We start from the raw sequence: 25,862 nt of genomic DNA on the forward strand, positions 1-25,862 counted from the left end.
CTTCCTCTTCTTCTTCCTTTTCTTCGTCTTCCTCCTCCTCCTCCGCCTCCTCTGCCGCTGCGGGGGTCCGCGCGGGGCTGTGCCGGGCCGCGGCGCCGCTTCTCGGGGCAAGTGCAAGCCTTGGCCGGTAAGGGCTTGCGGAAGGGAAATACGGGGACTGACCCTGCTCGGTGTCGCTCTCTTCAGCGATGGCAGCGCGGGAGGCCGCCGAAATGTCCTTCTTCAGTCTGAGCGGCGTGAGAGAGCGGATGCGGGAGAAGAAAAAGGGTGCCTTGAGGACTGCGAAGTTGAATGCCTCGCTTGCATCAAAAATCAAAACGAAAATCATCAGTGAGTGTATTTTGCGTTGCGGTGTGTACAGGGGCTGGCTGCCATGTCAGCTTATAACTGGGCCTTTGGCCGTGGCATCAGGAGTGGGCAGCAGCCCCTTACCAGAGCTCATGTGCTGCTTCTCAGCCGCTTCTCTGCGCGCGAGTTCCTAGTGCATTCAGTGCCCTGCAGATGAGTGCCAAGTGCCACTCAAGGTGCCCAAAGGTGTCTGAAGTATTTTAGAGTATATGCAATCCTGTGCAGAAGCTAGCCCAACTGACTTGTTTTAATGGGGGAAATAATGCAAAGATAGAACAGGAGATAATTTGTACTACCTTGAAAAGCACAGATATTTCCATTACTTTTATTTAATTGTTTTGAAATTGGGAAACAGGGTAGAGGAAAATAGGTTTTTCTCCGATTTTTTGGATGGTGATGAGGACTTATCTGTAGGTAACTTGTTCAAAGCAAGAATCATTTCTTTTTAAACTCAGCACTTGAACCATGCCATCATTCATTAAGAATTGAAGCTTGCTGCCCAAGCATGACCCACTGAGAGTGGAGAGGGTGTCTGAAGTGTTGCATGTTATTACGGAAAATTTTTTCCTGCAGTTTTCTCTGGAGACTTCTATTGCTGGAAGGAAGAATACTGCTGATTTTGTGAGAGGGCTTTTGAGTTGGAGAACTGAATCTGAGGAAGGCTGGTCTGGGAAGAGAAAGAATTATGACAAGGGGAGAAGTATGGATGAGACCTTGGATGCTGATGGTGTGTGATACTGCTCTGTCTCTCACAGACAACTCCTCCACTATGAAAGTCTCCCTAAAGCAGAACAATAAAGCATTGGCTCTGGCCCTCAATGCGGAGAAAGCCAACGCACAGCGGCTCACCCAGGAGAAGATCATCTTACAGAAGGAGGTGAAGCAGTGCCACTTCCAGAACGCTGTGCTGCGGCACAGGCTTTCCTTCCTGGTATGGCACTAACAGTGTGGCTGGCATGGGGAGGGGTGGTAGGCAAGGTGTGCAGCACTAGCATCTCAACTGTGGGAGGATTGAGCTGTTGTTGAATGTCTGAATTCTTCACATATAGAAAAGGTCAACATTCATTTGCTTATTTTTGTTTCCAAGCTGTGTTCTCCCCAGAACAAGCCTTGCTCTGGCTACTAGTATCCTTGTTGGAATAGATGTTTTGATTGAATGTCTTTATGGCTTCTCTCTCTTTATTACCTCAATACAGAATAATATGTTGAAAAAAATGGACAATCTTATGGCTGCAGTTAAGACGGCTGAGCTGCTTGAGGTAAACCATGGGAAAAAGGAGCACACTGTTCTGGGAAGGGGGCTGTGTTTTTCTGTGTCTTTTGCTTTGTGTTGCCTGCTCACTTCAGTGTTGAACGCTTCACCTGTTATTCTTTGGTTGCTTGAGTTGTGCTGGCTACGTCCTTATTTTTAGTTTGGTGTTAAGGATTTCCAGGGTAACTTTTTCTGTAGGAAGAGCTACAGTTTTAAACTGTTTTCCTCTGGATTATTGGCTATATTTTCCAGTAGGCTCTTCTGTTCTGACAGGTTGTGACTTCTTTTCAATTTGTTTTTTAAAGTATTGCCATGGCAACTTGGGATAGGGAACAGGACACTTTCCCTGTATCTTGTCTTGTGGGTGGATGGGAAAATATTCCTGCTTCCTAGTCTCAGATTATCTGAACTAGTTTAACTTCATTCTTAGGCCGTGGAGACACAATCTAATTCTGCTGCAATTTATTCCATAATTTATTCCTTAATGTGAGAGGGTTGCTGGCAGTACTTTACATACTTTCCAGAGAAACTGAGCTTCTGCTGTTTCTGTGCAGGAGGCTGCATGAGGGATTTCAAGAACTTTAAATCATTCCTCTATTTCTCTTCTTTCCAGTTCCATACAAATTCTGCATCCATGTCCAGTGGCCAGAAGAGCAGCATGACTGAAGATAGCTGGGCCGATGATATTGCAGATGGTCAGCTTCTGAGGTGGGCTTTAAAATGATACCACCAAGCTTGTCCTGAATTTCTATATGCTAAACTTCTTGTGTTTTATGTGTGCCCAGCTGCCAGTTTTACATGAGCTCTCTACTCTGAACCACCACTGCTTGATGCTTTCCTTTATTCTGCCTTTTTATTGCCACTCCTTGTCCTAATGCTGAATCTGTGCAAAAAGTGGTCTTTTTAATCTCCTTTCTTTGAGACCCTGTTACTTTTAGGCAATTTTCTCTTTGTAGCTGGGGAGCACGGCAAGATTTGCTTGAGTGAGTGAGTGCCATAGCTGGCTACTTTGATGTTTGTGACATAAAAATGCTTAGTAGTCACTTGCTTGTATGATGTAAGCTTGCATTCTGGAAAGATGGTCAGAGCAGCATCTCTTAAAGTATATTTGAAGTCCTGTTTCTCCTTTGTCCAGTCTCCCCTTTGAAGACAGGCCAGTCCTTGGAGCTGCCCACACATGGCCTGTAGTTAGTCTGCTGGATTCTGGGGCCTGTGAAACATAATCCATTGCTATTATTCCTTCTCACCAGGGTTACACAGATACCGATGAGAGTGCCCATTTCCAAGCTACGTGATGCAGAACAGCAAGGTGGCAGCTCCACAGCAGTACTCACATCCTCAGGACAATTTCAGAGACCTGCTTCTAATGCAGGAGAACTTCAGAGATCTGCTTCTAATGAGCCCCTGAAAATTGTGCCCAGTGCCTCCAAAGATACTTTGCCACTGCAGCACAACGAGAAGCCTCAGTTCCATCAGGAAGAGAATGACAAGAAGGTGACTGAAGCACTGGCAACAGAGGACGCTTTTCCTGACTCTTGCATCTTTGGAGGTAAATTTGCATCTTTTGCTGTTCTTCTGGTAGGACTTTTTGTCTGTACTCAGAAATGCATGAGTGCCATGGCTCTAGTTAGCTCTCAACCACAACTCCAGCAGCTCCCAATGACTGGTAGGAACTACATGCTCCACTGGGGCTGTTATTGCTGGAGTTATGTATACTCCAGAATCAGTGTCTTCAGAGGGATATGTGGCACATTTGCAGTACTTCAAGCTCGTAAATCAGGCTTCTTGAGTAATAGGTACTGAGCTTACATAAGATTTTCAGAGATGTGCGAAGTTGCAGAATCTGACTAGGTGCACAACTGTTTCTTGTGGATTTGCCCTATAAATTGTAACTCTTATACAGATCATGAGTGTTCCTAAGTATTACAGCTGGTTAAGGGATCTTGCTTTGAGCTGCCCTTTTGTTCAGAGGGAAGCCAGCTGAACAACTCTGGTACACAGTAAGTTTGGGGAGTCCCTGTAGAGACAAAATCATGCTTTTTCTATGCTCTGGATTCGTGACAGTGTATGGAGCAAGGCTTTTAGTGGTATGGGGAAAGATGGCGTTTACCTGCTTCATTTCTCAGCCTTAGAAAAGAAATTTTTCTTTCCAACAGAGGTCTTGTGCACTACTGAACAAAATCTCGACAATTTGCCAGCACTTGCCTGGGAAGGTCATACTCTTTCATATGAGGCTGATGAGATGGCAAAAGATTTGTTTGATCATCTGTCAAAAGGGCATGTTACTCAGAGGAGAAAGCGTTCCACCCTGTTTGCTACAAGCACTCCATCTTCTGGTCTGGATATCTTCCCACATGGCAGTTCCACTCAGGCAGCTGGGGATAGTACTGCACAGGACAACAGCAGCTCCAGCAAGAACAACACACAGCAGCAGCTGAGATCTCCCAGTCCCCCGGCTTCACCTACTCAAACTGCTGTTATTTCTCATAGAAACTCTGTGGGTAAAGAGACTTTCTGTGAGCAGCTACAGACAAAAGAAATGGGGTGTGGTGTTGAAACAGACCCCAGCTATAGCCAAGTCCCTGAGTTTGTTCCTGTAAAGGTTAAAAGCAAAGGTAGTTGTAAAACTGGAGAGAAAAAGACTGTTAAAAAAGCAAGAACAGGAAAAAAGAAAACAACTGCAATTAAAAACAATGCAGAAAGTAGTCCTGATAGATCTCAAGGTGAAGAATGTGCTCAAAATGCAAAGAAGCTTCTTAAGCCAAAAGTTGCAACATGTTCTAGTGAGACTGAAGTCTGTGAGATGGGGCAGAAGGCGTGTGTGGGGACTTTTGGCAGGAAGAATAGAGACTGTAGTGTGGAGCACCATTCCCACTGTCCTGATGGAGTCCAAAACTTTGGAAGTACGTATGTGGTGAATCCAGCACAGCTGCAGAGTCTTGAAAGTGTTGACTTAATGCAACAGGTTAAGAAGGGACCTATCTTTGAGATGCAAAGTATGGAGAGCTTGCTCAAACCCCCAGCTCATACCTTCTCAAGTCATGAAGGTCCCTCAGGTGATTCCAGTCTACAAAATTCTACACAATTCTCAAGTGTGAGCAGAAAGAGCATCAGACAGAAAGCCAACAGAAAAACTAGGGTAATTGGGCAAAGAGATGATTCTGATGAGGAGTATCTGCCAAACTGTGTGATAATACCAGAGGCCAAAGTTGAAGAACGGCCTAAAAGAAGCCAAACAAGCAGGAAGACTGTCAGGGAAAGCAATTGTGATCAGAGAAATGAAGTTGATATTTTTAGTCCCTGTATAGATGTTCAAGGAGTAGCTAATGAGAGCACAAAGGATTTGCCAGGTAATCTTAAACCACGCAGGAAAACTTATATTGTCCATCCTTTGGATCTCGCAGGAAACTTGGGTTGTTTCCAGACAGAATTTGAAGGGGATGAAAATGTGCCTCCCAGGTCTGTTCCTGAGAGCAAAGGCAGCAAAATCCCCAGAGCTGCTAAGAGCAATCAAAAGAGCAATAAAAAACAGACAGGCGGCCTTAAAGAAAAAGGGCAAGGTGAAGTTGACAACAACATGAATGCTTTGAAAAAAGAAGCCTCTTGCAAACCCAAGTCTCCGAGGAAGAGGAGTAACTCTCCACCACCAGAGACCAATTCCCTGGCCAGAAAAAGTCATGGTGCCAAGGTTCTCATTGGAAGTTCCACAGAACTTGCATCCAAGCAAACAGTCCTGATGGGGAAGTTTTCCTGCATTACACATCTGCTGTCTGAGCCAGATGCTTTCCTGGAGGAGCAGCTACCTGAGACATCACTTGCAGATAGTCTTACTGACCTTTCACACAGTCTTGAATCCTCCTATGTGACCAGTTCTGCAGTTCTGCCTGTCAGCTCCAGACTTACAGAAGTACCAGTTTCCAAGAGCTTAAGTACTGAGGGCAACAGAATGCCAGCAAAATCCCCTGTTTGGTCAAAAAACTCCCTGATATTTGAAGAAAAGACTGCAGAGAAAACACCCGGAGAAAGGAACCAAGTCCAGTCAAGTTCTTGGAGGTCACCTTCACAGGAACCTGGTAGGTGGTAAGCTGGGGAAGGTACTTGTGTTTCGAGATGAGGGCAAAAAATCCATGGAGCAAGCACTTATATTTTCTTTCCTCTCCTCTCTTTTTTCAGAGTTAAAGATCAGTCTCCAGTACACCATTTATTCTTCCACTTGTGCTGGCCAGTCATTTCTGTAGCTGCATTTGCTTCTAGTTTATCAGCATTCCTATGAGAATTTCTGTCCACTTGTCCATGTGTAGATATTGGCACAAGACTAGCAGCATGTGCTGCATCTTGTTAGCACTCTTGTTATCTACAGGGCATACCTATTAATTTAGAAAATTAAGTACTCAAGCAGTTGAAAAGTCTCATTTGATGCTGACCCTGCCTACTAGAGTCAGTCAGTATTATTGGGACACAAAATATCAAGACGATGACAAATTTTTGGTCCAGAATGCTGCAAGGTGTCAGACTTCATACCTCTAGGTGATATCTTCACTGGAAATGAACCAGGAGCCAACCTAAGTTATTTTGGTTGTGGCTTTTTTTTTTTTTTTTTTTTTTTGTTTGTTTTTAAAAAGGATTTGGAGGGTGTATCCCTGGGCTGGTAAGATGACAGTTAAACACCTTTTGGGGAGTTTGCTGTTAATGGATGCTCTGTAAAGAGAGTAGTTTTGTGAGGTTTTTCTTTCTGTAGCTGTTGACAAACTGGAGTGGGCTGTACTTTGTAGTGAGGGAGGGTTCTCCTGCCCTTCTCCTTTTGACTGACTCTACTTGGAAAGGTGCAGTGACCACTGGCATGATCCTGGGTCTTGCTGGAAGTTGGTAGGTTGCTGGTAGGTTGGTTGTATGCCATAAGCTTGCTGTCTCGTCCAGGCTGTAAGCTCCTGGGCATTACAGCTATCAAATAGAGTTTTTATATCATTTTTCTACTACACCAGGGACCATGATACTATCAGTATTAGTGATCTGTATTTTTTCACTGAGGGACCTAATTTGATTTATGAGCTGAGATTTTTGAGGACCACGTCTGGTATTTTTGGATTAAAATGGTCTCCTGAGTTTAGTGGGAATATGATTGGATTCTGGACTGTGCACGTTCAGAGAAACCTTTCTGTTTGACAGCTGTTACTTCTTAGGATATCTGGAAATTATTTGGAATCACTTTGATCAAACCATGTGAATGTCTCCCTTTGCAGATATCAGGCCACTACGGGACTTGAACAGTGCCAGGGTTGTGTCTTACTCCAGCTCGGAGGAAGCATCAGGGTGCTCATCCAGGCGGAAACGGAAGCCAACCTGCTACAAAGAGCCACCAATCAATAGGTTGGGCTTTAAATGATTCCTTCCAAAGTCTGTTCCCATGCTGCAACCCCTGCTCTGCTCTCATGTACTCACTCTCCAGGGCTGGACCCTTTGTTGCTTTGTTTAAAGTTCTTCTTATCCTTTGTGTTCTGTGACCCTCCTCTTCTAACACTGTGTTATTCCAGAATTCTGCATCAGCATGCACGGATGTTTAGGCTTCTGGTAACAAGCTACCAAAGATGTTATTTTACTTGTTGAAATGAGCCCACCTCTTGGCAGACTGCATCTGTGGTACTCCAGTGCTAATGAGGCAGTAGCACAAGGATAAAATACAGGCTAAATAAAGACAGCTCAGCAAAAGCCCTGATTTCATTTACATTCTGTGACGACTAAAATTTTACACACCTGAGTAATACTTTCCTCCTGAGAGCAGGCTGTATCTAAGTTCACTAGCAGATATGGTACCTAAACAAATAGCTGCATCTTTTCCTTAAGAAACTGTAGATTCAGCACATCCAATGGCTATTGCACAGAATCACGTGCTCCTAAAATGACGACTTTGTTGTTATGTTACTGGGTGTGTTTTTCCCTGAAAAGTGTCAGTTTGAACTTTCTGTGAATAGCTGGTTATATTGTGTCAGAAGGTACTCTGTACTGGACAAGAAACAAACTGTACTACTTAATCATCTTATGAGGAAGCACTACAGTAAAATCAGAAACTTTAGGGACTAAAATACATGTATTCAAGGCACACTTGATGTTTCAGTGTAATCCTTTTGGTTCTGCAGGAAACTGAGGCAGGGTGACCCATTTACAGACACGGAGTTCCTCCACTCTCCTCTCTACAAAAGAAAAAAGAAGCCTGTCAAAGCCAAGGGAATGGCCAAGAAGATGAAAGAGGACAAAGAACAGCTTCCTGAAGGATATCCCACTGCCAACGCAGTCAACAGAAATGAATCAGGATTAGAATAGTGGTTGAAAGGCAGCTCCCAAGGTCCTAGAAGCTTGTGTGTTTAGCCACAAGGCTACAACTTTGAATGCAGAGGCCCGAGCAAAGATGGAGGTGACTGACCAGGCAGTTGAACTATTCCAATTAAGGCAACCCAAGGACCAATTCAACAAATTTAGCCTTGTAACGTGGATTTCTTCTGTTTTGAAATCTTTGGGACTCATGGGGTGGGGAAAGTGGTTGACACAAACTGATGGATGTGTGTTTTAATGATGAACATGGCCCTTATGTGCTGTATGATTAGCCACTTGCTATCTTCTGTTTCCTTCCTGTTCTCTCCCCCTGTCTGCCAGGGAGGAGTAAAGCTCTCTGCAGCAGAAGATGAGCCCTATACCAACCAACATTAAGGAATATTTGAAACACAGGGAGCTTAGGACCAGACCTAAGCATGTTTTGTCTCAAACGTTCTGAGTATTGCTACAGGAAAGGTGATTGGAGGAGAGGGTCCCGTGGGACAGAGCTGTTTAAAAACATCTCCCCCTTCTCCTATCACTTCTTGCCCCTTCAGCCTTCTTGTAGCCCCTTGAAGTAGTGGAAGATGTGATAAGGTCTCCTTGGCACCTTCTGTTTTCCAGGCTGAACAACCCCAACTCTCTCAGCCTGTCTTCATAGGAGAGAGGTACTTCAGCCCTCTGAACAACATTGTGTCCCTCCTCTGGCTTTGCTCCAACAGGTCCATGTCCCTCTTAAGCTGGGAATCACAGAGCTGGACACAGTACTCCAGATGGGGTCAGTTGTGTTTCAGGAAATCCTGTACTCTTCCATTGCAGACTGAGCACCCACTGGCTTCCAGCACTTGCTTTTTTTAGGGTCTACTGGTGTAACTTTGAAGGTTATTGATTCTAAATGTTTGAGAGAATAGTGAGGAAAAGAAGAAATCAGACTGGTAGTAAAAGGGAAGGAAATGTGCCCCTTTGGAAGCAGGAAAAGTTTCCTCTTTGTGGTGGAGCAGGGAGAGGGCTGCTCTTTTCTTCTGACCATACTTACTGCTTCTCCTCAGCACTTCAACAACATCCAGCAGTTCATGAGGATAGGCTGAGTCTTGCTGTACTTGCTGTACTCAGAGCACTCCAGAAGATGGAAACTTCATTAGTAGAGGGAAAATAGTGTCATCTGCAGTCAGGTAAATGCTACTACCTAGCTTACATTTAAGCTGTACTATTAGGTTATTAAAACTAGGAAACAAAAAGCCCAAGATTTAAAAATGCCCTCTTATTTATTTGTTCAGTTTTCTGGAAGTTACCATGCTTTCTCTGGTACTCTGTAACTCTGGAAGCCAGGTAGGAGCTAGTAAATAACCGGGAATTTGTTAAAGGTGCTGTTGTATTAGAACCTGCTTGTGTTGACCCACTGATGACAGAAGCCAGGCAGGAACACAGATCTCCAACTGTTCCCAGTAATTGTTTTGATTGCCTCTGTGGGTCAGAAATGGGACTTTTTCCAGCTGCACTTATGTGCTTGTGCTAATAACAGAATAATAGACTGTAGTTGTTCATATTGAAGGTACAGAGACAGCTGCTAGCAGTTACAGAGCTGTGCTTCAAACACATGTTAATACTAGCTGCCCTAGTCTAACATTGGTACCTCTATCCTAATCACCACCTGTATAGTAGTCAGTTGGAGGGGGAGAGTTTGTTCATGTGTAACCAGTTTGTTTTGCTGAGCGATGATGTATCAGTTTATATTACTCCTCAAATAAAACTTCAATACAAGTGGTATCTTTGAATTTTTGTACATTACCTGATGCTTACCATGACACTACACATCACAGCTTTCCCTGGGCCAGAACAAATTAAAACTCTTAAGAAGGGACATATTTTGTGTTTATATCACATTCCAGCAGTTTGTCCCAGTGTGTACTGGACCATGCTGAAAGCTACTGGCATCTCTCTCTGAGGCAGGATTTCCCCATACCTGCTAATCACACAAAGGAATGACACAAAGAATGTTAGTTGGCTTTTATTTTAGTCTGAATTAAAAATATTCCTTAAAAAAAAAACCCAACATACAACCATGGATGGAATAAGTTTTCACAGTCATGATCTGACTTGCTGTAAGACAACAAGGGTAAGTGATAGCCCAAACAATTGGAGAAAAGTTTGCACCTTTATGAAGTGTGGGGTGAGGGAAGAGGTTAACAGTTCCTATGCTTCACATCCAGTCAGAAGGAGCATAACTAAATGCACGGCCTGCATTTAGACACTGCAGCATGGCTTTGGTAGGCTCTTAGCCTATGAGGCTTGTTTCCAGCATTTACTAAGTGCTACTCAAATGCTACAGTCCTGACTGTAGCAATGGAACCAAATCCCTTGGTATCAGGATACTGTGCTCTGGTTGGCACTAAGATAAATTCAGGAGGGCTGCAGTAGAGCTGGCATAGCCCTCAGCTCACACTCACTGGGAAGTACTGGAGAGAGGAGGACGGTTCTCATTTCTAAGGTCTGTTGGGCAGTAGGTCACCACTGGTTTGACCAGAGTTGTGACACAAACTGGCTTTTAGACTGAGGAAGAGATAAACATCAAAGTCATGGACAGAAACCTCAGGTCTGCTGTGAACAAAATTAGGAATCCAGCCCCATGCCAAGCTTTTATAAAATTCATCTGCTTAGCAAAAGTAGGGCTTAGCCCAGCAGCTCAAAGGGTCTCAGAAAACATAATTTTCTAAAAATTGAAAAAGTGTCTATGTTTATTTTTATCTAGTGTTTGAAATGTTACACAACAAAGCATGATACAGAGCCACTTATACGAGCAATGATAGAAAATCCAGGTACGTGTTGTCTCCGATATCCTACAGTTCCCATTAATGCTCCTAATTCATTCTTTGATGGGGGCACTTGTATTTCTTCTAATTCCTTTAAAGTGTCTAGGGGAATTACTGCCACTGCCTGCATCTACCAAGTACTGAAAAATTTTGTTTCTTTACTTCATCCTTGACATTTTTCAGGCAAAATTTCAATTTCTTCTTAATGTAATGCTTCCCATATTGCTGCTGCTTCTCCCACCTTTTCATGGGAACCTCCTTCAATTAGAGTATCATCTATATATTGGTACAGTTTCACATCTGGGGGGAGTGAGACTGACTAAAAATTCACCAAGATTGAGCAATCATGGGTGAATGTTTGTACCCTGGAGGGAGCCTATTAAACTAAAACTGATGAGAAAACAACTGCTAAAAAAAGCAAGAACAGGAAAAAAGAAAACAACTGCAATTAAAAACAATGCAGAAAGTAGTCCTGATAGATCTCAAGGTGAAGAATGTGCTCAAAATGCAAAGAAGCTTCTTAAGCCAAAAGTTGCAAGTGAGACTGAAGTCTGTGAGATGGGGCAGAAGGCGTGTGTGGGGACTTTTGGCAGGAAGAATAGAGACTGTAGTGTGGAGCACCATTCCCACTGTCCTGATGGAGTCCAAAACTTTGGAAGTACGTATGTGGTGAATCCAGCACAGCTGCAGAGTCTTGAAAGTGTTGACTTAATGCAACAGGTTAAGAAGGGACCTATCTTTGAGATGCAAAGTATGGAGAGCTTGCTCAAACCCCCAGCTCATACCTTCTCAAGTCATGAAGGTCCCTCAGGTGATTCCAGTCTACAAAATTCACTTTTCTTGAGGAAAGAGACTTCAAGTGCCTGTGCTTTGCAAGATGACTCAAGTGTGAGCAGAAAGAGCATCAGACAGAAAATCAAGAGAAAAATGAGTAATTGGGCGAAGAGATGATTCTGATAGGAAGTATCTACCAGTGTGATAATATCGGAGGGTCAAAGCTGAAGAACAGCCTAAAAGAAGCACAACAAAGTACGATACAGTGCCACTTATACTCTGGTGTAAGTGGGAGACACTTTGCTAGAGGAGCTTGAGTAGGACCCATGCCTTAAGCCTTGGGCAGAGAGGCCAGCTTCCGCTTCAAGTTTTCAGCAAGCTTGTCCATGAACTCAAAGGTGTTCAGGTAATCAGAGCGTGTGACACTGGCAGGGGAAACAAAACAAGATAGACATTAGTTGTACAGACTCTCAAATAATCAAAGCAGGGGAAGACTGTTCAAAGAACTTTATGTCTTCCCTCTAAAACCAAAATAGTTCTCTCCTACTCATCAGGCTGGGGTTTATTTGCCAAAAGGCTCCAGGGAAGAGGTAGCCAGGTGATACTTTTCATTTATGTAGGTCTTCTTCATTTATTAGGATCTGGCCAACATAGCTAGATTGTCATAAAAAAAAAATCTTTGCAGTTCCTACTTTACTTTTTTCCCCATTCATTCAGTACAATAGCAGAGAGAGAGCAATCTGGACTAAGCTGCTTGGGTCACGAAGTGTCTCATGTTCTGTTTGTACAGCACTGGGAACAGGTAAGCTCTGTGAGACAGACTCCTGTTCTTTACCATACTAAAATAATGTTCCAGCAGATGCTCTTCAGAACCACCAAGTAAAACAGCCTCCTCTAAGCGTAGCTGGTTATTTCATACACTTACTTAGGCAGGCCTTTGATGCAGGCAGCAAGGTCCTTTGTCATGAAGCCAGATTCAATGGTCTCAATGCAGACTTCTTCCAGGGCAACTGCAAAGTTCCTGAGGCTAGTGTTGTTGTCTAACTTAGCTCGGTGAGCGAGGCCTCTTGTCCATGCAAAGATGGAGGCTGAGAGAGAACACTAGGTTATTCTATCCTTCTAGAACTTCCTGAAAGTTGCTCTAAATCATCATGCGGAACAATAATTGGATTTTTTAATATCAATAAAACTGAAAGCAGATGGAAAAAAAAAGATAGAAAATCTAGTATGGGAAAGAGAACACTTATCTTCTTCTAGGTATCCTCTGCCTTTCATCCAACTCTAAAAAAAAAGCAGACCTCAGAAACTACTCACCGCCTCCAGTAATCTATGCACGTCATTGTATTTTCCTCCTGCCCAAGTCAGAAGGAATGACACACGGTAGGACTCTGTAGTTACACAGAACCTTGGAATAGAAGGGTGCAGTCTGTTTCCTTATACTACATTATGCTCTGGTCTCTATGCAAATTTAGAGGATTCCTTCCCTCATGTCCCATTCCAAGCGCACTTACACTTTGAGTGTGTACATGGCTTGGGGTGTGGTTGGGTCTTCTGAACCATCAGAAAGAGGAGTAAAATAAAAAACAACCAACCTAAACCTTAAGGCCTTGTATAAATCAATACACCAATAAACCAATAAGCCAATTGTTTCCTGAAGAGTGAGTGCATACCTCAAAGCTAGGTTAGGTCTAGCTTATCCCTTGCACCCACTCCATTCCAGCCTGTTTTTTGCTTTAGGCTGTGTCTGTAGAGGCCCAGAGAAGCTGGCTTAAGTCACAGGAGGGACTGTGGGGGTGTATTCCCTTGCCTCCCTCAGGCCACACTGTGATCTGAGAAATGCTTGTTAGGCCTTGGCCTTGACAAACCACACCTGGACTATGCCCTTCTCAAGCTTGTCAGAAACCCAAGAACTAGCGGTGTCTAGTGAGCACATTTTTTTAATGAACAGCCTTTGAAAGGTATTTTTCTTGCTTGAAAAACAACCCAAGTTGAATAATATTTTTGTTACTGAACTTTCAAAGAAAGTCATTGACTTGAGTTGCTGCCAGGATGGAAAACTACTATGACTAAAGCCCACTCTCTTGCGACCCCATGAACAGTGATTCAAAGTGAGACCCCTTGAGCTCTTGACTGTAAGGAGCTAATGCATACTACACCCTACTCTCTAACAACCCTTTAAACAGCAGCCCACAGTGAGATCTTTTGGAGCTCTTCATTTCCAGAAGATCCACATGGAATCACAGAATAGTCCCAGTTGCAAGGGACACAGAAGGATCATCGAGTCCAACTCTTAGGTGAATGGTCCACATAGGGATTGAACCCACAACCGTGGTGTTATTAGCACCATGCTCTGACCAACTGAACTCATCTCAAGAGAAGGGACTAATGTGTGTGTCTCAAACACTGATAAATGGATGGCTGTGGAGCCAAGCACAGACTGTTGGTACTGACATGCCATGAGAAAGAACAAGATTTGACTGGAGAAGGGGGGCCAGGTGGAGACAGGAGAGTATTTTTCTGTGAGGAAGAACCACAACACAGTACAGCGCAAGCACAAGAATGAGTGGCAGGAAGTGGGCATGGCGTATAGGTGGGGATTGAGACCAAAGACCCCAAAAGCCCTCTGACCCATTTCCAGACAGGCCTGAAAGAATGGACTGCACTTGATGACTAATCTACACAGAAAGCAAGAAACCTGTCCATAAAAAGGTACCCTCCCCCCACCCCAAGCCCAGGTGGTGCCCCCAGGGCCCTGGACATCTCATCAGTCAGACCAATGCAGCTGGATCGCCACTTACCAGCACTGAAAACAGGACTGGCATCCCCTCAGATAGATCAATGCTGTAACCAGGATTGGTGATCTCTTTTTCTCTATCATTTATCCTCTTTTTCTTTAATTCTCTCTTTTTCTCTTTTCCTTTCTTACTTTACTTCATCTTTCCCTCTTTAATTCCTCTCTTCCCTTTCACCCTGCCCCTTTATCCAAAACCCACTGCAGTGTGCTTATATTGTAGATCAGGGACTAACACAGCAACTTCCATGCCAAGTGTGTAGCTTACTAATTTACTTTCTGATTGTTTGCAGACCCTCTGACTTTTGTAGTTTCTTTTGACCAATGAGCATTTAAGAACCTTAGGTGCTTCCTTCCCCTTAAGGGTTGTCACAGTCTCGAGAAGAAAAATGCATTATGAACTGCAAGTTTCACCACTCATTGGTGCAACTGTCTGCAGAAAGGGTGCAGATGTTCTTACTCTAAACTTGTTCTTTCATGTGTAGAGATGATGAAGGGCAGTGAAAAGCAGCTCACCAATGGGGTTAGTGGAGGTTTCTTGGCCTTTCTGGTGCATGCGGTAGTGACGAGTAACTGTCCCATGAGCAGCTTCTGCTTCAACAGTCTTGCCATCAGGGCAGATCAGCACGCTGGTCATCATCCCCAGAGAGCCATAGCCTACAGAATACAAGTTTCAAAAGTTCAGTGTCTCCTTTGGACAGCTCTGTCAAATTCCCCTTAATCTCCCCATCCTACAGTCCCCCTACATCCTCCCACTTACATGAAAGTCCCTGAACAGCACAGTTGCAGTAGTGCTTCTGCAACCAACTGGCAAGTCCCTACAGACTGAAATAACAGTTCATCTGAACAAGAAGTGCTACTGAACCATGAGATATACATACACAGACATTCTCCACCATTTAAAGAGAATTAGTACTGTCACCTAATTTGCTGGACAGATTTCTACTGAAAATGTACAGTAAGAGAACAGTAAGTGTTGCTTGTCTTCCACACAGGGTGATAACAAACCAACTTATTATCAAGAGCATCTGCTCTTGTGAGAGGAACCAGCAGCTTCTGATATTGGACATTCACACCACTTCTAACCCTAGAGGTTTCAGAGACCTGCATCTTTGAAAGCTGCTTTGTTTAGTAGTCCAACACGCATCCTTGTTCTGTGGGAGGCAGTTTAGTGGCATTACTTCAGAAAGAGCATATTACATAAAGCCACACATCTCATCCTGTGGAATTCTGTATCTGTATTTGTTTTGGCAACAGGCACCTTGGTTATAACGGATTTTGATCAAGCACTACAAACATGTCAAGTTAAACATATCAATCTCTCTCTTTACACCTGACAGGTAGCTTTAGGTCCTGAAGGTTTTCTTACTGATCTATAGAGCACCTGCCCTCACACTCATCAGCAGTCAGCTTAACTCAAGCCGTCAGTGAGACAGAACCAGCTGTCTAGATACTGTCCATTAGAATAGAAAGCCTACCAGCTATCATGTTGGTAGGAACTTCCCTCCTGCAAATAAATACAACTACAGAGTCTACATTCAATAGATTTTCTTGTAAAAGCAAAATCAGAATTTTTTTGAGTGCCTGATACCTCCATCACTGGCCACAGATTTGAAATACAAATTCTGAGACCCAACACCACCTCCTGGACCATTCCATAAGATGTGACAGAAGGACACAAGAGACTACCACTAAGCCTACTTCAGTGTGGCACAGGAAGCACCTCATACCTTGTGCAACAGAGTCAGACTGCACATCCCCATCATAGTTCTTGCAGGCCCAGACAAAACCTCCTTCAGACTTCAGGGCCTGAGCAACCATGTCATCAATGAGCCTGTGCTCATACCAAATCTTTTTGGCTTCAAACTGTGACTTGTATTCTCTGGAAAACAAAAAACAAAACACCTTGTCATATAAACAGGGATTGCAGAGTTTGTGCATACAGAGGTGCAAAGAGATAAGACCAAAACCAACAAAAAAATCACATTCTCTTTACTCTTTTTTCCCTTGTCTGCTTTGCTAGGCTACAGCATGGCTGCTTCAGAGTCACAGAGGCACCCACAGAGAATCTGTAACTCTATTAGAAGAGATGGACACCACAGCCACATTTAGCAGAGCTTTCAACATCGAGTACTGTGCCTTGCAGGACAAGGGACACTGTGATAGAGACGGCATCCCTGGTGCCCTCAAAGTGTTGCTGAATGTCTGAAAAAGCAACTCACAAGGCTGGAGGGGATGTTCCTGCTGCAGACTTATGCATTGCAGTAGGAAGTACACAACTAATTACCTGTCATAGATCTCTTGGAAGATGTCTTTGAAGCGGCCATCATATCTCTTCAGAATGGTGTTCTTGGTGCTCATGTAGAGGGGCCAGCCTTTAGACAGTGCCATTTGGAAGGAACTGTGGGCAAAATCCTTTATAGACTGGTCAAGATTGTACATTCCCATGGCTACGCCACCACAGCCTGTTAGTGGAGGAAGAACAGATAGGAATCAACTAGATTTAGTTTTAGTTAAGAATTTTACTCTCCCCGTAGCAGACTTTGGCTGGCAGGTAGGCTGGTGCTCTCCCCATGTGTTTTAATCTAGTTCTCAATTTAAGGCTGGTTCTTTCAGGAGAAGACTTGCTTTGCACTATCAGCTCAAAGCTCCAGCAGTTCTGTGACACATGGATAGGAAGGTGGTTTTGTTTTACAGTAAGTACATCTTAATAATGTGATCTAATCCCTCTAAGAAGTTTTGTTCTAATCCAGCCTAAGCAGCAAAACTGTGACAGAAGCGAGTGTGCTTGAACTCCTACTAGCCATTTAAGTAATACAGTCTTCTTCTATCAAAGCAGAAGGTAGCAGTTTGGAGCAGGAGGTCTCAGTCAAAGCCAGAAATGGATGTGCTCACACCTTAAATGCTCTGCACCTTCAGAACTAACTCCAGCAGTCAAAGACTACTTTGCCTAGCTCAGGTAAACAAGACTCTGCATGAATTCCTGCATTTTTTTCAGCACATGTGGGGCCTACCCTGCAGCTTTGATCCACCCACTCAGGCTCACGTCTAGCAAGTTGTGGGAAAAACGTGCCAGTTGTGTGGGTGCTCAGGCAAGTCCTGAGAAGGCTCTGAGGAACTAAAAACATTCACACGACTTAGACTGTGTTAGGCAGATGTGTTAGAAGCAAAAATGGAAGCGTGCTGAACTTGCAGCCCAGCTGCAAGAAGCACTCAGATCATGGAAGAGGAAGATTGTGGGTGAAAGCAGGGTCTAGAGCTTCATGAGAAAGCTTTGTCATTTTCAGAGCACAGCTCTGTGTTTCTAGTGAAAAGCAGATACCAAGTACTTAATTTTAAGCACCTCACTACCACCATCTATCTAGTTTTTGTACAATACTCTATCAGGGATCTTTGCTCTGGAAACAACCCAGACTTTTTAAAAATACCTTTCCTAATATCCATTTGTCCTTACCTCCTGGTGGTTGTTACTACATGGACATACATGCAGAATGAACAGGGGAAGCCAGAGGAGGTTTATCTGCTTGCCAAGATAGCAATGTAATTTAAAGTTGATACTGACAGAGAATGAAATTCCTGTTGTTACCAGTGAAAATACATGTTGTCCCTGTACCTTCCCTACGGAGTCAAGGACAGTACAGGGTGTGATCAGCTACAGAGACTGTGTCCTCAGGAGCCATGATTTCATGGTTGCTGGATGACAGCTCTAAGTTTTATTCAAAGAGCTATTTTCATTCATGTAAAAAAAAAAAATCTTTATTGCAATCATACAATTCTACTGCCTACTAAAAATCTCTTGATTCAGTGTCAAGGTTGAACATATTAGTACAGCAAAAAGACAACCTTCCCTTAATCATTTGGGAGACATGCTGGGCACAACAGTTATGCATGGGGAGGACAGTTCCCCAGAGCAACAGCAGTAATCTGTCATCTTTGCACTTCCTTGCTTTCTGCTCGCTGATGCAACGCAGAGCAGCAAATCAGACTGGCAGCTGGATGGCCGCCCATCTTCAACACAGGCTCACCAGCCACCTATCAAATGAAAACAGATTAGGACTGGCAGTGAAGCAGGTGAACTCCAGATGAAAGGATATGCCAGAAGAGATGGTAGAGATATAGGCTCTTACGAGCAAGAATGCCAGAGAAATCAAGTATTACAAATGAGGGTCATACGTCAATCTTGGTATCTGTTTGCCAAACCAACTGCACACAAACAAGGATGCTGTGGTTTACATGGACTTCATTTTTTTTGTAGCTAAAACTAAAACACTGCACACTCACAAATAGATCACCAGAAGACTTAAAATCCTGAACCCTTTGAGCAATGATAGACAAGAGAGATAACCTATATTATGTTTTCCTGAATCCTGCCCCTAGAGAAAAGAGCCTGAGTGCTGGCAACACACGTGTAACTGCTTCCATGCAACAAAGCCCACCAATGTCAGGAGTCCTCCTGAGCCTAGCAATGTCTGCAACCAGCACAGCAATAGGGATAGGAGGGACACCAAAACCTCTGGGACTGCCTCTGTTAAAAGTTACAGCCTACGCAGTCAGGAGCATCCTTGTAAAATCTTTCCACCTTACAAGAGTAAGTGTTAATTCTCATTTCTACTGAGCAAATAAAAAGACTGCTTCATAAAGAAGGGCAAAAACTGCAAAGGTATACAGAGATCAGTAAGACAAACTAAACCCAGAAAAAAATTACACATGAATTGTTCTCAAACGTAGCTCCCCTTAGGTCAGGCCTCGTTTTACATAGCAAGTTTGCCTCTGATTAGAGAGAAAAACATACATGCTGCTACCAGAGTCATGATATAAAGAGCATGACAGGTGGCCAGTCTAATATGATTGTATTCTTGATCTGCCTCTTTGATCCCAGAGGGTTTCAAGGAGCTTTCAGCACTTGACAAATAAATGAAGAAAACCCAAGCTTTCTCCCCCACTCTACCTCAAAACCATATTTTACCATCAAATAGATCTGACTGATAATTCAAGGTTGAATTAAATCCAAAATAGTAGTTTTAATCACTACTTAGAGAAATACCTACTTTCAAAGTTATGGACCAGATATGTGACTGGTTTGCCTCCATCTGTGGGAGTGTAGGTCATCTCCACTTTTCCAGGCCCAGGTATCACAAAATCAGTTGCTCTGTACTGTTAAAAAAAAAAAAATTGCCACAATGATTTTATCTATCAGGAAGAGAGAACCATAAAAGACAGCCCTCATTTGGGAGGGCAGGGTACAGAAAAGCAGTCGTACTAAAAACCCCATTAAGTAGACTTTTTATTCAGCCAGATGGTCATTGGATTATTTTACTAAAGATTAGAAAGACAGGAGTGACAGAATCACTTAGGTTGGAAAAGACTCCTAAGATCATCAAGTCCAACAGTTAACCCAGCCAGCACTGCCAAGTGCACCACTAAACTGTGTCCTTAAGTAGTCAAGAGTCTGCCTGTTTCAGAAGCCATCCTTCCCTTTAGGGGAAAAAACTCACAGATCCTTGGGCCCCATCAACTGGCAGAGTATGTACTTTTGCAGATACACTAAAGTTTTAAAGTGCAGATTATTTAGACCATTGCGTGGTTGCTGGGTAGAAAGGCTCCCCTCTCTGCCTCAAAAAAGCCACTCATTACAACTGCTGATCTCTTAAGTAACAGGGAATCACACATCATACAAGATGACATTTGAAAGGCCAACCTGTAGAATGAGTCTTTGAAGTTAAAAACTTCAAGTATTTAAATGATGTCTCATCTTCCCAGTTGCTCTGAACAGTATTGTATGAAGTCACATTTCCTTGAAATTTGTTATTATTTTTCAAGTAGTTTTCCTCCTACCAAGAGAATCTGTTCCCTGAGCTGTTCTGAAGTGTCTCGCTCCTATGTCCTTTGTATGTTCTTATATTGTTCCTTTCACTTTAATCTCATACTTTGGCAGGGTTTCAATCCTTCCCCTTTAATCCATTGTTTTCTATTATTATTTTGACCTTCTTAATTATTCACAACCTTTAAGGATGTTGAATCTCATTCTTTTCTAGTGTCAGGGTTCTGCAATTATTTTCCTCTTGAAAATTTATTATTTTACCTTCCTATCCCAGGTAATCTAATGACTTGCCCTCAGTTTGCAGGTTTACCCATCTATTTAAGCACTTGGCTTTTCTAGAAGACTTTTCTTTTGCCATGTTTGGTTGCTTTACAGCATATGATTGCCCACGGAGAACAGTATGACTGATTCTTGTCTTCCAGGCTACCCAAAGGGCACAACACTGAGAACCATTCCAGGGTTCTTGAGAGCCCTGTACTACCACTGTCAGGAGAGCTCTGATAAATGATGTTTCCCTACTTCTGTACCACAGCCTGATGTGCCCAGTTCAGATACCAACTCTGCAGGTATGCTGTGCAAGTTTAAGCAGCAGACCACAGTAAAAAAAAAAAAAATTAAAAAAAATAGAACAAAACCACAACCCCATACAGAAGGCTGTGGATGCTAAAAAGCAGGAGCAGAGGAATTTTCCAGCTGCTGAAGCATTTGTGAAGTTTTTCCTTTCTCATGCTTTAGCTGAGAAACAGTGAAAGACTTCTGCAAACTAACTCTCTATCTTGTACCTGCAAGGTCTTGTTTTGGTTCACTGAAGAAAATATTTTGAAATAGGCATTGTAGCATTCAGCCAATCACTCTGGGAGGTGTAGGGTCAAGCACCCAATAACGTAATTTCGCTATTGCGAACCAAGTTATATAAACGAGGTGATAATTAATTAAATAATCCCATTCATCCTGGACCTGAATTCGTGTCATGATTTTCACCGTCCCTGGGGACAACAGCGACAGAAGGCAATTTTGCCCACTTCTAGAAATCACTCACTTGTATCCACTTTTGCTGTGAGCAACATTTTACACCAGAAAGTCCTACAAAGTAAGAAGGTGGGCTGTGTAAAGGATATTTTCTAAAAATGTTCTTATGTAGGGAAGAGGGTTCTAGGAGAGGTGATGCACAATATCTTAGCAGAGTTAAGTGTCTAAGTACAGGCCTATCTAATCCAAGCACAGGCCTCTGAATGCTGTTTATACAGTGACACTGTTCAAGGAAGAGAGGCATGAACCAGGCTCTCCCACACTTGCCAGTTGCAGTACAAACAAAGTGCTAGCAAGTATGTGCTCCCAGGTGGAATGCAAGGGACAGAGCAGAAGCACAGGGATGTCTATGTCTTTGGAGCTCTGTACCAGTCAGGAATAAGCCTGTTGAGACAAAAAGAAGTGTAAACACTGAAATGACTCACTTGATCCCCATAAGCGTGACGGCCGATGACAATGGGTTTCACCCATCCAGACACCAGCCGGGGAATGTTCTTGCAGATAATAGCCTCTCTGAAGACAGTGCCACCTAGGATGTTTCTAATTGTGCCATTGGGAGACTTCCACATCTGCTTCAACTTGAACTCCTCCACTCTCTTCTCATCAGGAGTGATGGTTGCACACTTTATGCCCACATTGTATTTCTTTATGGCTTCAGCAGCTTCCACGGTTACTTTATCATTTGTAGCATCACGATGCTCAATGCCCAAGTCATAGCTGTAACAAACCCACAGACACGGTCAGGACTGCCCAGGACATTTCTTTGTGTTCAAAAGGAAAGAAACAAGACCCATATGTGCTTGAGAGTGTAGTTGCAGCATTCTGCCACAACTGAAGTTATCCCTCTTCCAGAGCAAATGCTGGAAGAAAACAGACTTACACAGTGACACTTCTCCTGTGAGGGGAGGTTGGTAGGAGATTGGAGAAAGAAGAGCTTCAGTTTATGCTTCAGGTTTTCTGCCAGCATGGGACAGTATCTCCTCTGCCTTGCCTTTTGAGCTTCCTGCAATGGCAGCTTTCAGTTGAGGATTCAAATTGTATGGAGCAGCAAAATACCCAGATGAATATGAGCCTTTATTTCAAACCTCTTGTGCTGAGGGTTCTGGCTTCCTTCATGTACTGAGCACATGAAGCTACACTAGGCTTAAAAACCACTTTGACAATGGACCCACAATCCTGCTCTGGCAGCAAAACTGCCAATATTCCCTTCAAACATCAGAGGAAGGTCATTTCCATACTCACTGTTTTAATAGCTTTTGGAGAACAATGGGTGCCCAGCATGGAACAGCCCTGAAGCACAGCCAGCTGTACATGAATCTAGCCATTGTGCTGGCTCAGCCAGGGGTTTGCTTGCCCTCCTCCCACCCCTCTTTGAAAAGGGATGCTCTCCAGACTGTATGCATGTATTATGCTGCTGGGTTCCTGTCTGCTTGGTTCCCAACACCAGCAAGCAGAAAGCCTGATGTAGGTGGCATACAGATGTCTCCAGCAGCAGGGGAAGAGGTCAGACTTGTGGGTTTAACTGTGGCAGATACCACTGAAGGCCTCTGTCCACATGGCTAGGAGCAATGTAGCTGGATGCTTCTCTAACAGTTGTAGCTCGGTGGCCAGAAAGGGAAGAGATTATTTGTTCTGCTTGGCCAGATGCTGTAGACAGCATGTCCCTTTTGCTGTACCCAGCTGCTAGTATTTGTTTTTTTTTTTTTCCAGAAGGGAGTATAGGAGCCCAGCCTAGGTTCAGGGAGTAATTGCAACAGTTAGCTCACATCATCAGCAACAGAGCTCAGGCTTACAGCCATCAGGGCAGAGTCCGTGCCCTACAACCACCCTTTTGTCCTCTGGGCAGATGTTCAAACAGGCATGGCAAGAAGCCATAAGACTACTCAGGGGTTCACAGATGCTAGGCTTCAAGTCAGGGAGTAGCTGAAACACCCCATGTTTCTAATTGTTTAGGCTGCAGGGAGTCACGCAGACTGCCCAGGTGCTGGAAACCCAAGACACAGGAGATCAAAATACAGGCTGTGTCTCTGAGAGACTTTCTTAAAAGCACAGTACAGGAAAAAAGCTAACTCTCAATTCAGCATTCACTGCTCACTGCTGTGAGGAATCCTGGAGGGGATGCTTCCGGCGCCAAGTGAAACTCCATCAATGCCTAATGACACAAGCAAATTGCAGTATAAAGTAGCTGACTGTCAAAGAGCCATTACCTGTGTAAATCCAGATCTACATAAGGAAAAATCAGCTTTTCTTTAATCAGCTCCCAGATGACCCGTGTCATTTCATCTCCTTGCATCTCCACAACGGAGCCTCCATGGATTTTTTTAGACATCTTGAACTGCAATAGACATAAAAAAACCCCAACCTAAGTTAAAAGCTACCAATACATGTATCCTGATTTTTACAACATAACTAGGTAAGTAGTGCACTAATATAGTACACAGGATGTCTCCAAAAAGTCTTGAAAATAACCCCAGTTTACCCTTAGTTTCATGTTAAATGGTATTTTCCTTAAAGCTCCAGCTCCTAGGGAGATGTATGTGAGGATAAAAAGAAAGCTTAATATCTGAGAATTAAGGGCATGGGCTTTAATTATGGTTGTATGAAAGAATTTGAAAACACAACCAAATTCTTCCCCCAAATTCCACAGAAATAGATGAGCACTGTTTCCTTTTAGATGTCATGAGTTCTAGTCCAGTTGCCTGTTTCTCCACCTTTTCCTGAAAATCAGGGGTTAATGGACATGATTACAATGACCGCTCACACTGCTGAAACCATTAAGATTAATATATTGTCAGCTTCTTTATTAGCTTTGTCCCCCAGGAAGGAAGGAAACAGGTAGGAAAATCCAAGGGCTACGCATCAAGAGTATTTTCTCGTGGAAAGCTTTATTTCCACAGTAAAATAAATACTGGACAAATTTGTTTGCTGTAGGGAACAGAAGTTTCCCAAGATATTTGTGAAAAAAGCCTCCAAAAAATAAACTTGAACTCTGCCCTTCTATTTGCACTTAGTTTTTTTGTCAAGAAAACTTCACAAGCCACTGAACTGCTCTAACAGTGCCCTGCTTTCCAACAGCCACAGCTTCTCGGGTCTTGGCTCCAATTATGCAAGAGCTATGACTTGGCAAGTTCCTCCTTCCAGACAGTCCTGTTCTTGTGTTCAGCTGCTGGGATACTACAGTGAGATAGCAACCTTGTACCCGAGGCTGCAGTCGCACAGAGACCAATGGTCATGAATGACTTGATCCAGATTGAAGGGTTCTACTGTACACACACAATCTGTTCATCTAGACCAAGTCCTTCAGAGGTGCAAGGCTTGCAAAGCAAGGGCCTCACATTACAAGCATGTTGGGAGACTGTCCCAGGGTTCCAATTTTCTTTTTTTTTTTTTATAAAGTACCTTGTGCCGCATTTCCAAAATCCAATCTATTAAACAATTTTAGTCTGGGAAAAGAATAAACTTTCTAAGCTATGTTCATGGGATCAAGCTTTTGCAAACCTTTTAAAGAGCAAAAGCTAAAAACAAAAAAAACCAACCAACCAAAAAAAAAAACAAAAAAAAAACCAAAAAAAGGAAACAAACAAAAAAAACCCAACAACCAAAAAACGCCCAAAACAAAACCACCCCAAAACAAAACCCACCCAAAAAACAACACAACCTTCTCCCCCAAAGAATTAAAATTTAAAAAATAAAATAAGATTGTGCTACTGGGACTCAGTTCAAAAGATAAACTACTTCAGGCACTTCTATCCCTAACACAGATAGTACTTTGGCTTATAGTGGGCCTCTCTAATCCTCATGGAGAACTTGAACTTCACATGACCACACTCTATCTGAACTCAGTTAATTTATACAAGTACTTTGAACCCAATTTTCAATTGTGACTATCTAAATAAAAAAGTCTGTATCACAGCCCATGGCCTAGACACAGAACTACAGTCTGATTCATTTAAGTAAAAATGTAGATATGCACAAACCCACAAAACACTGCTTGTTTTGTGGTTTGGTTCTACTTAACTAAGACAAATCAAACTATGTCAGCTATGGCAATAGGTTTGGCTTCAGAACTAATCGATGCTGCTGTCATGCAGAGGACACAGAGGTAGGTGAGACACACCTCCACTGGGATTCATCTCCACTGGTTGGAAACAGCAGCTTCTTCAACGACTCTGACGGCATCCAACATGTTTATCTGATCATGGCCCCGGTACTTTTCTCCTCCTCAGGCAGCATTGTCCCCAGTTTCTCTATGATCTGGGGCAGTACTGCAGTAGCATCGCTCTTCTGCACACCAGTCAACATGCCAAGAGGCTCCTCTAGAGAGCACACATTCCCCAGAGTTCAACTCTGCCACTCTGATTTTATACTGAACTGCCAAAATCCAGCAAGGTCTTTCTACTACGGCAGCTCTTCATTAAATACACTTAACCCAGGCACACAGCCAAGGCAACTTAGAAGAAACTGTGTATTTCCAAACACCCCTTGGTCCCGAGGAAGGGCTCGGGGCCTACAGGCAATAATTAACTATTGCAACAAGTCCGTAACTCCGGCGTACAGCAGATCTCCCTGGAGGAGACAGCTCGCAGGGGGCGCGGAGCGGGTCCCTGGCACTAACCGAGCTCTCGCCCGCACTTGTTTTTCGGCCGTTCTCTCCCCTGACAAGGCGATCTCGTGGCACAGGGGGGATTCGACCACCGGGCCGCGGGCAGCAGCCGCCGCCCACGCCGAGGC

At 43.5% G+C, this 25,862-nt stretch overlaps 2 protein-coding genes across 2 annotated transcripts in view; one reads left to right on the forward strand and one right to left on the reverse strand.

Annotated features, from left to right (window-relative positions):
* Positions 1-6: 6 nt before the first annotated feature.
* On the forward strand, positions 7-10,468 carry LOC103616621. Its single transcript, XM_008634832.2, has 8 exons — positions 7-330; positions 1,104-1,279; positions 1,545-1,607; positions 2,214-2,308; positions 2,851-3,149; positions 3,757-5,673; positions 6,841-6,967; positions 7,735-10,468. Exons 1-8 carry the CDS (start codon positions 189-191, stop codon positions 7,916-7,918), a joined length of 3,003 nt encoding a protein of 1,000 aa, XP_008633054.1. The 5' UTR covers positions 7-188; the 3' UTR covers positions 7,919-10,468.
* The window catches only part of IDH1 (isocitrate dehydrogenase (NADP(+)) 1, cytosolic), a 17,390-nt gene continuing 1,427 nt past the window's right edge, over positions 9,900-25,862 (reverse strand). The window contains exons 2-9 of the mRNA XM_008634704.2: positions 23,339-23,468; positions 21,557-21,848; positions 19,330-19,435; positions 16,569-16,746; positions 16,012-16,163; positions 14,798-14,938; positions 12,416-12,578; positions 9,900-11,915 (exon numbers count right to left, since the gene is read on the reverse strand). Coding sequence (XP_008632926.1) covers positions 11,822-11,915; positions 12,416-12,578; positions 14,798-14,938; positions 16,012-16,163; positions 16,569-16,746; positions 19,330-19,435; positions 21,557-21,848; positions 23,339-23,460 — 1,248 coding nt within the window. The 5' untranslated portion in view covers positions 23,461-23,468 and the 3' untranslated portion in view covers positions 9,900-11,821. The remainder of the gene's footprint in view (positions 11,916-12,415; positions 12,579-14,797; positions 14,939-16,011; positions 16,164-16,568; positions 16,747-19,329; positions 19,436-21,556; positions 21,849-23,338; positions 23,469-25,862) is intronic.

Source organism: Corvus brachyrhynchos, unplaced genomic scaffold, assembly GCF_000691975.1.
Source record: "Corvus brachyrhynchos isolate BGI_N302 unplaced genomic scaffold, ASM69197v1 scaffold255, whole genome shotgun sequence".
NCBI classification, from domain to species: Eukaryota; Metazoa; Chordata; class Aves; order Passeriformes; family Corvidae; genus Corvus; species Corvus brachyrhynchos.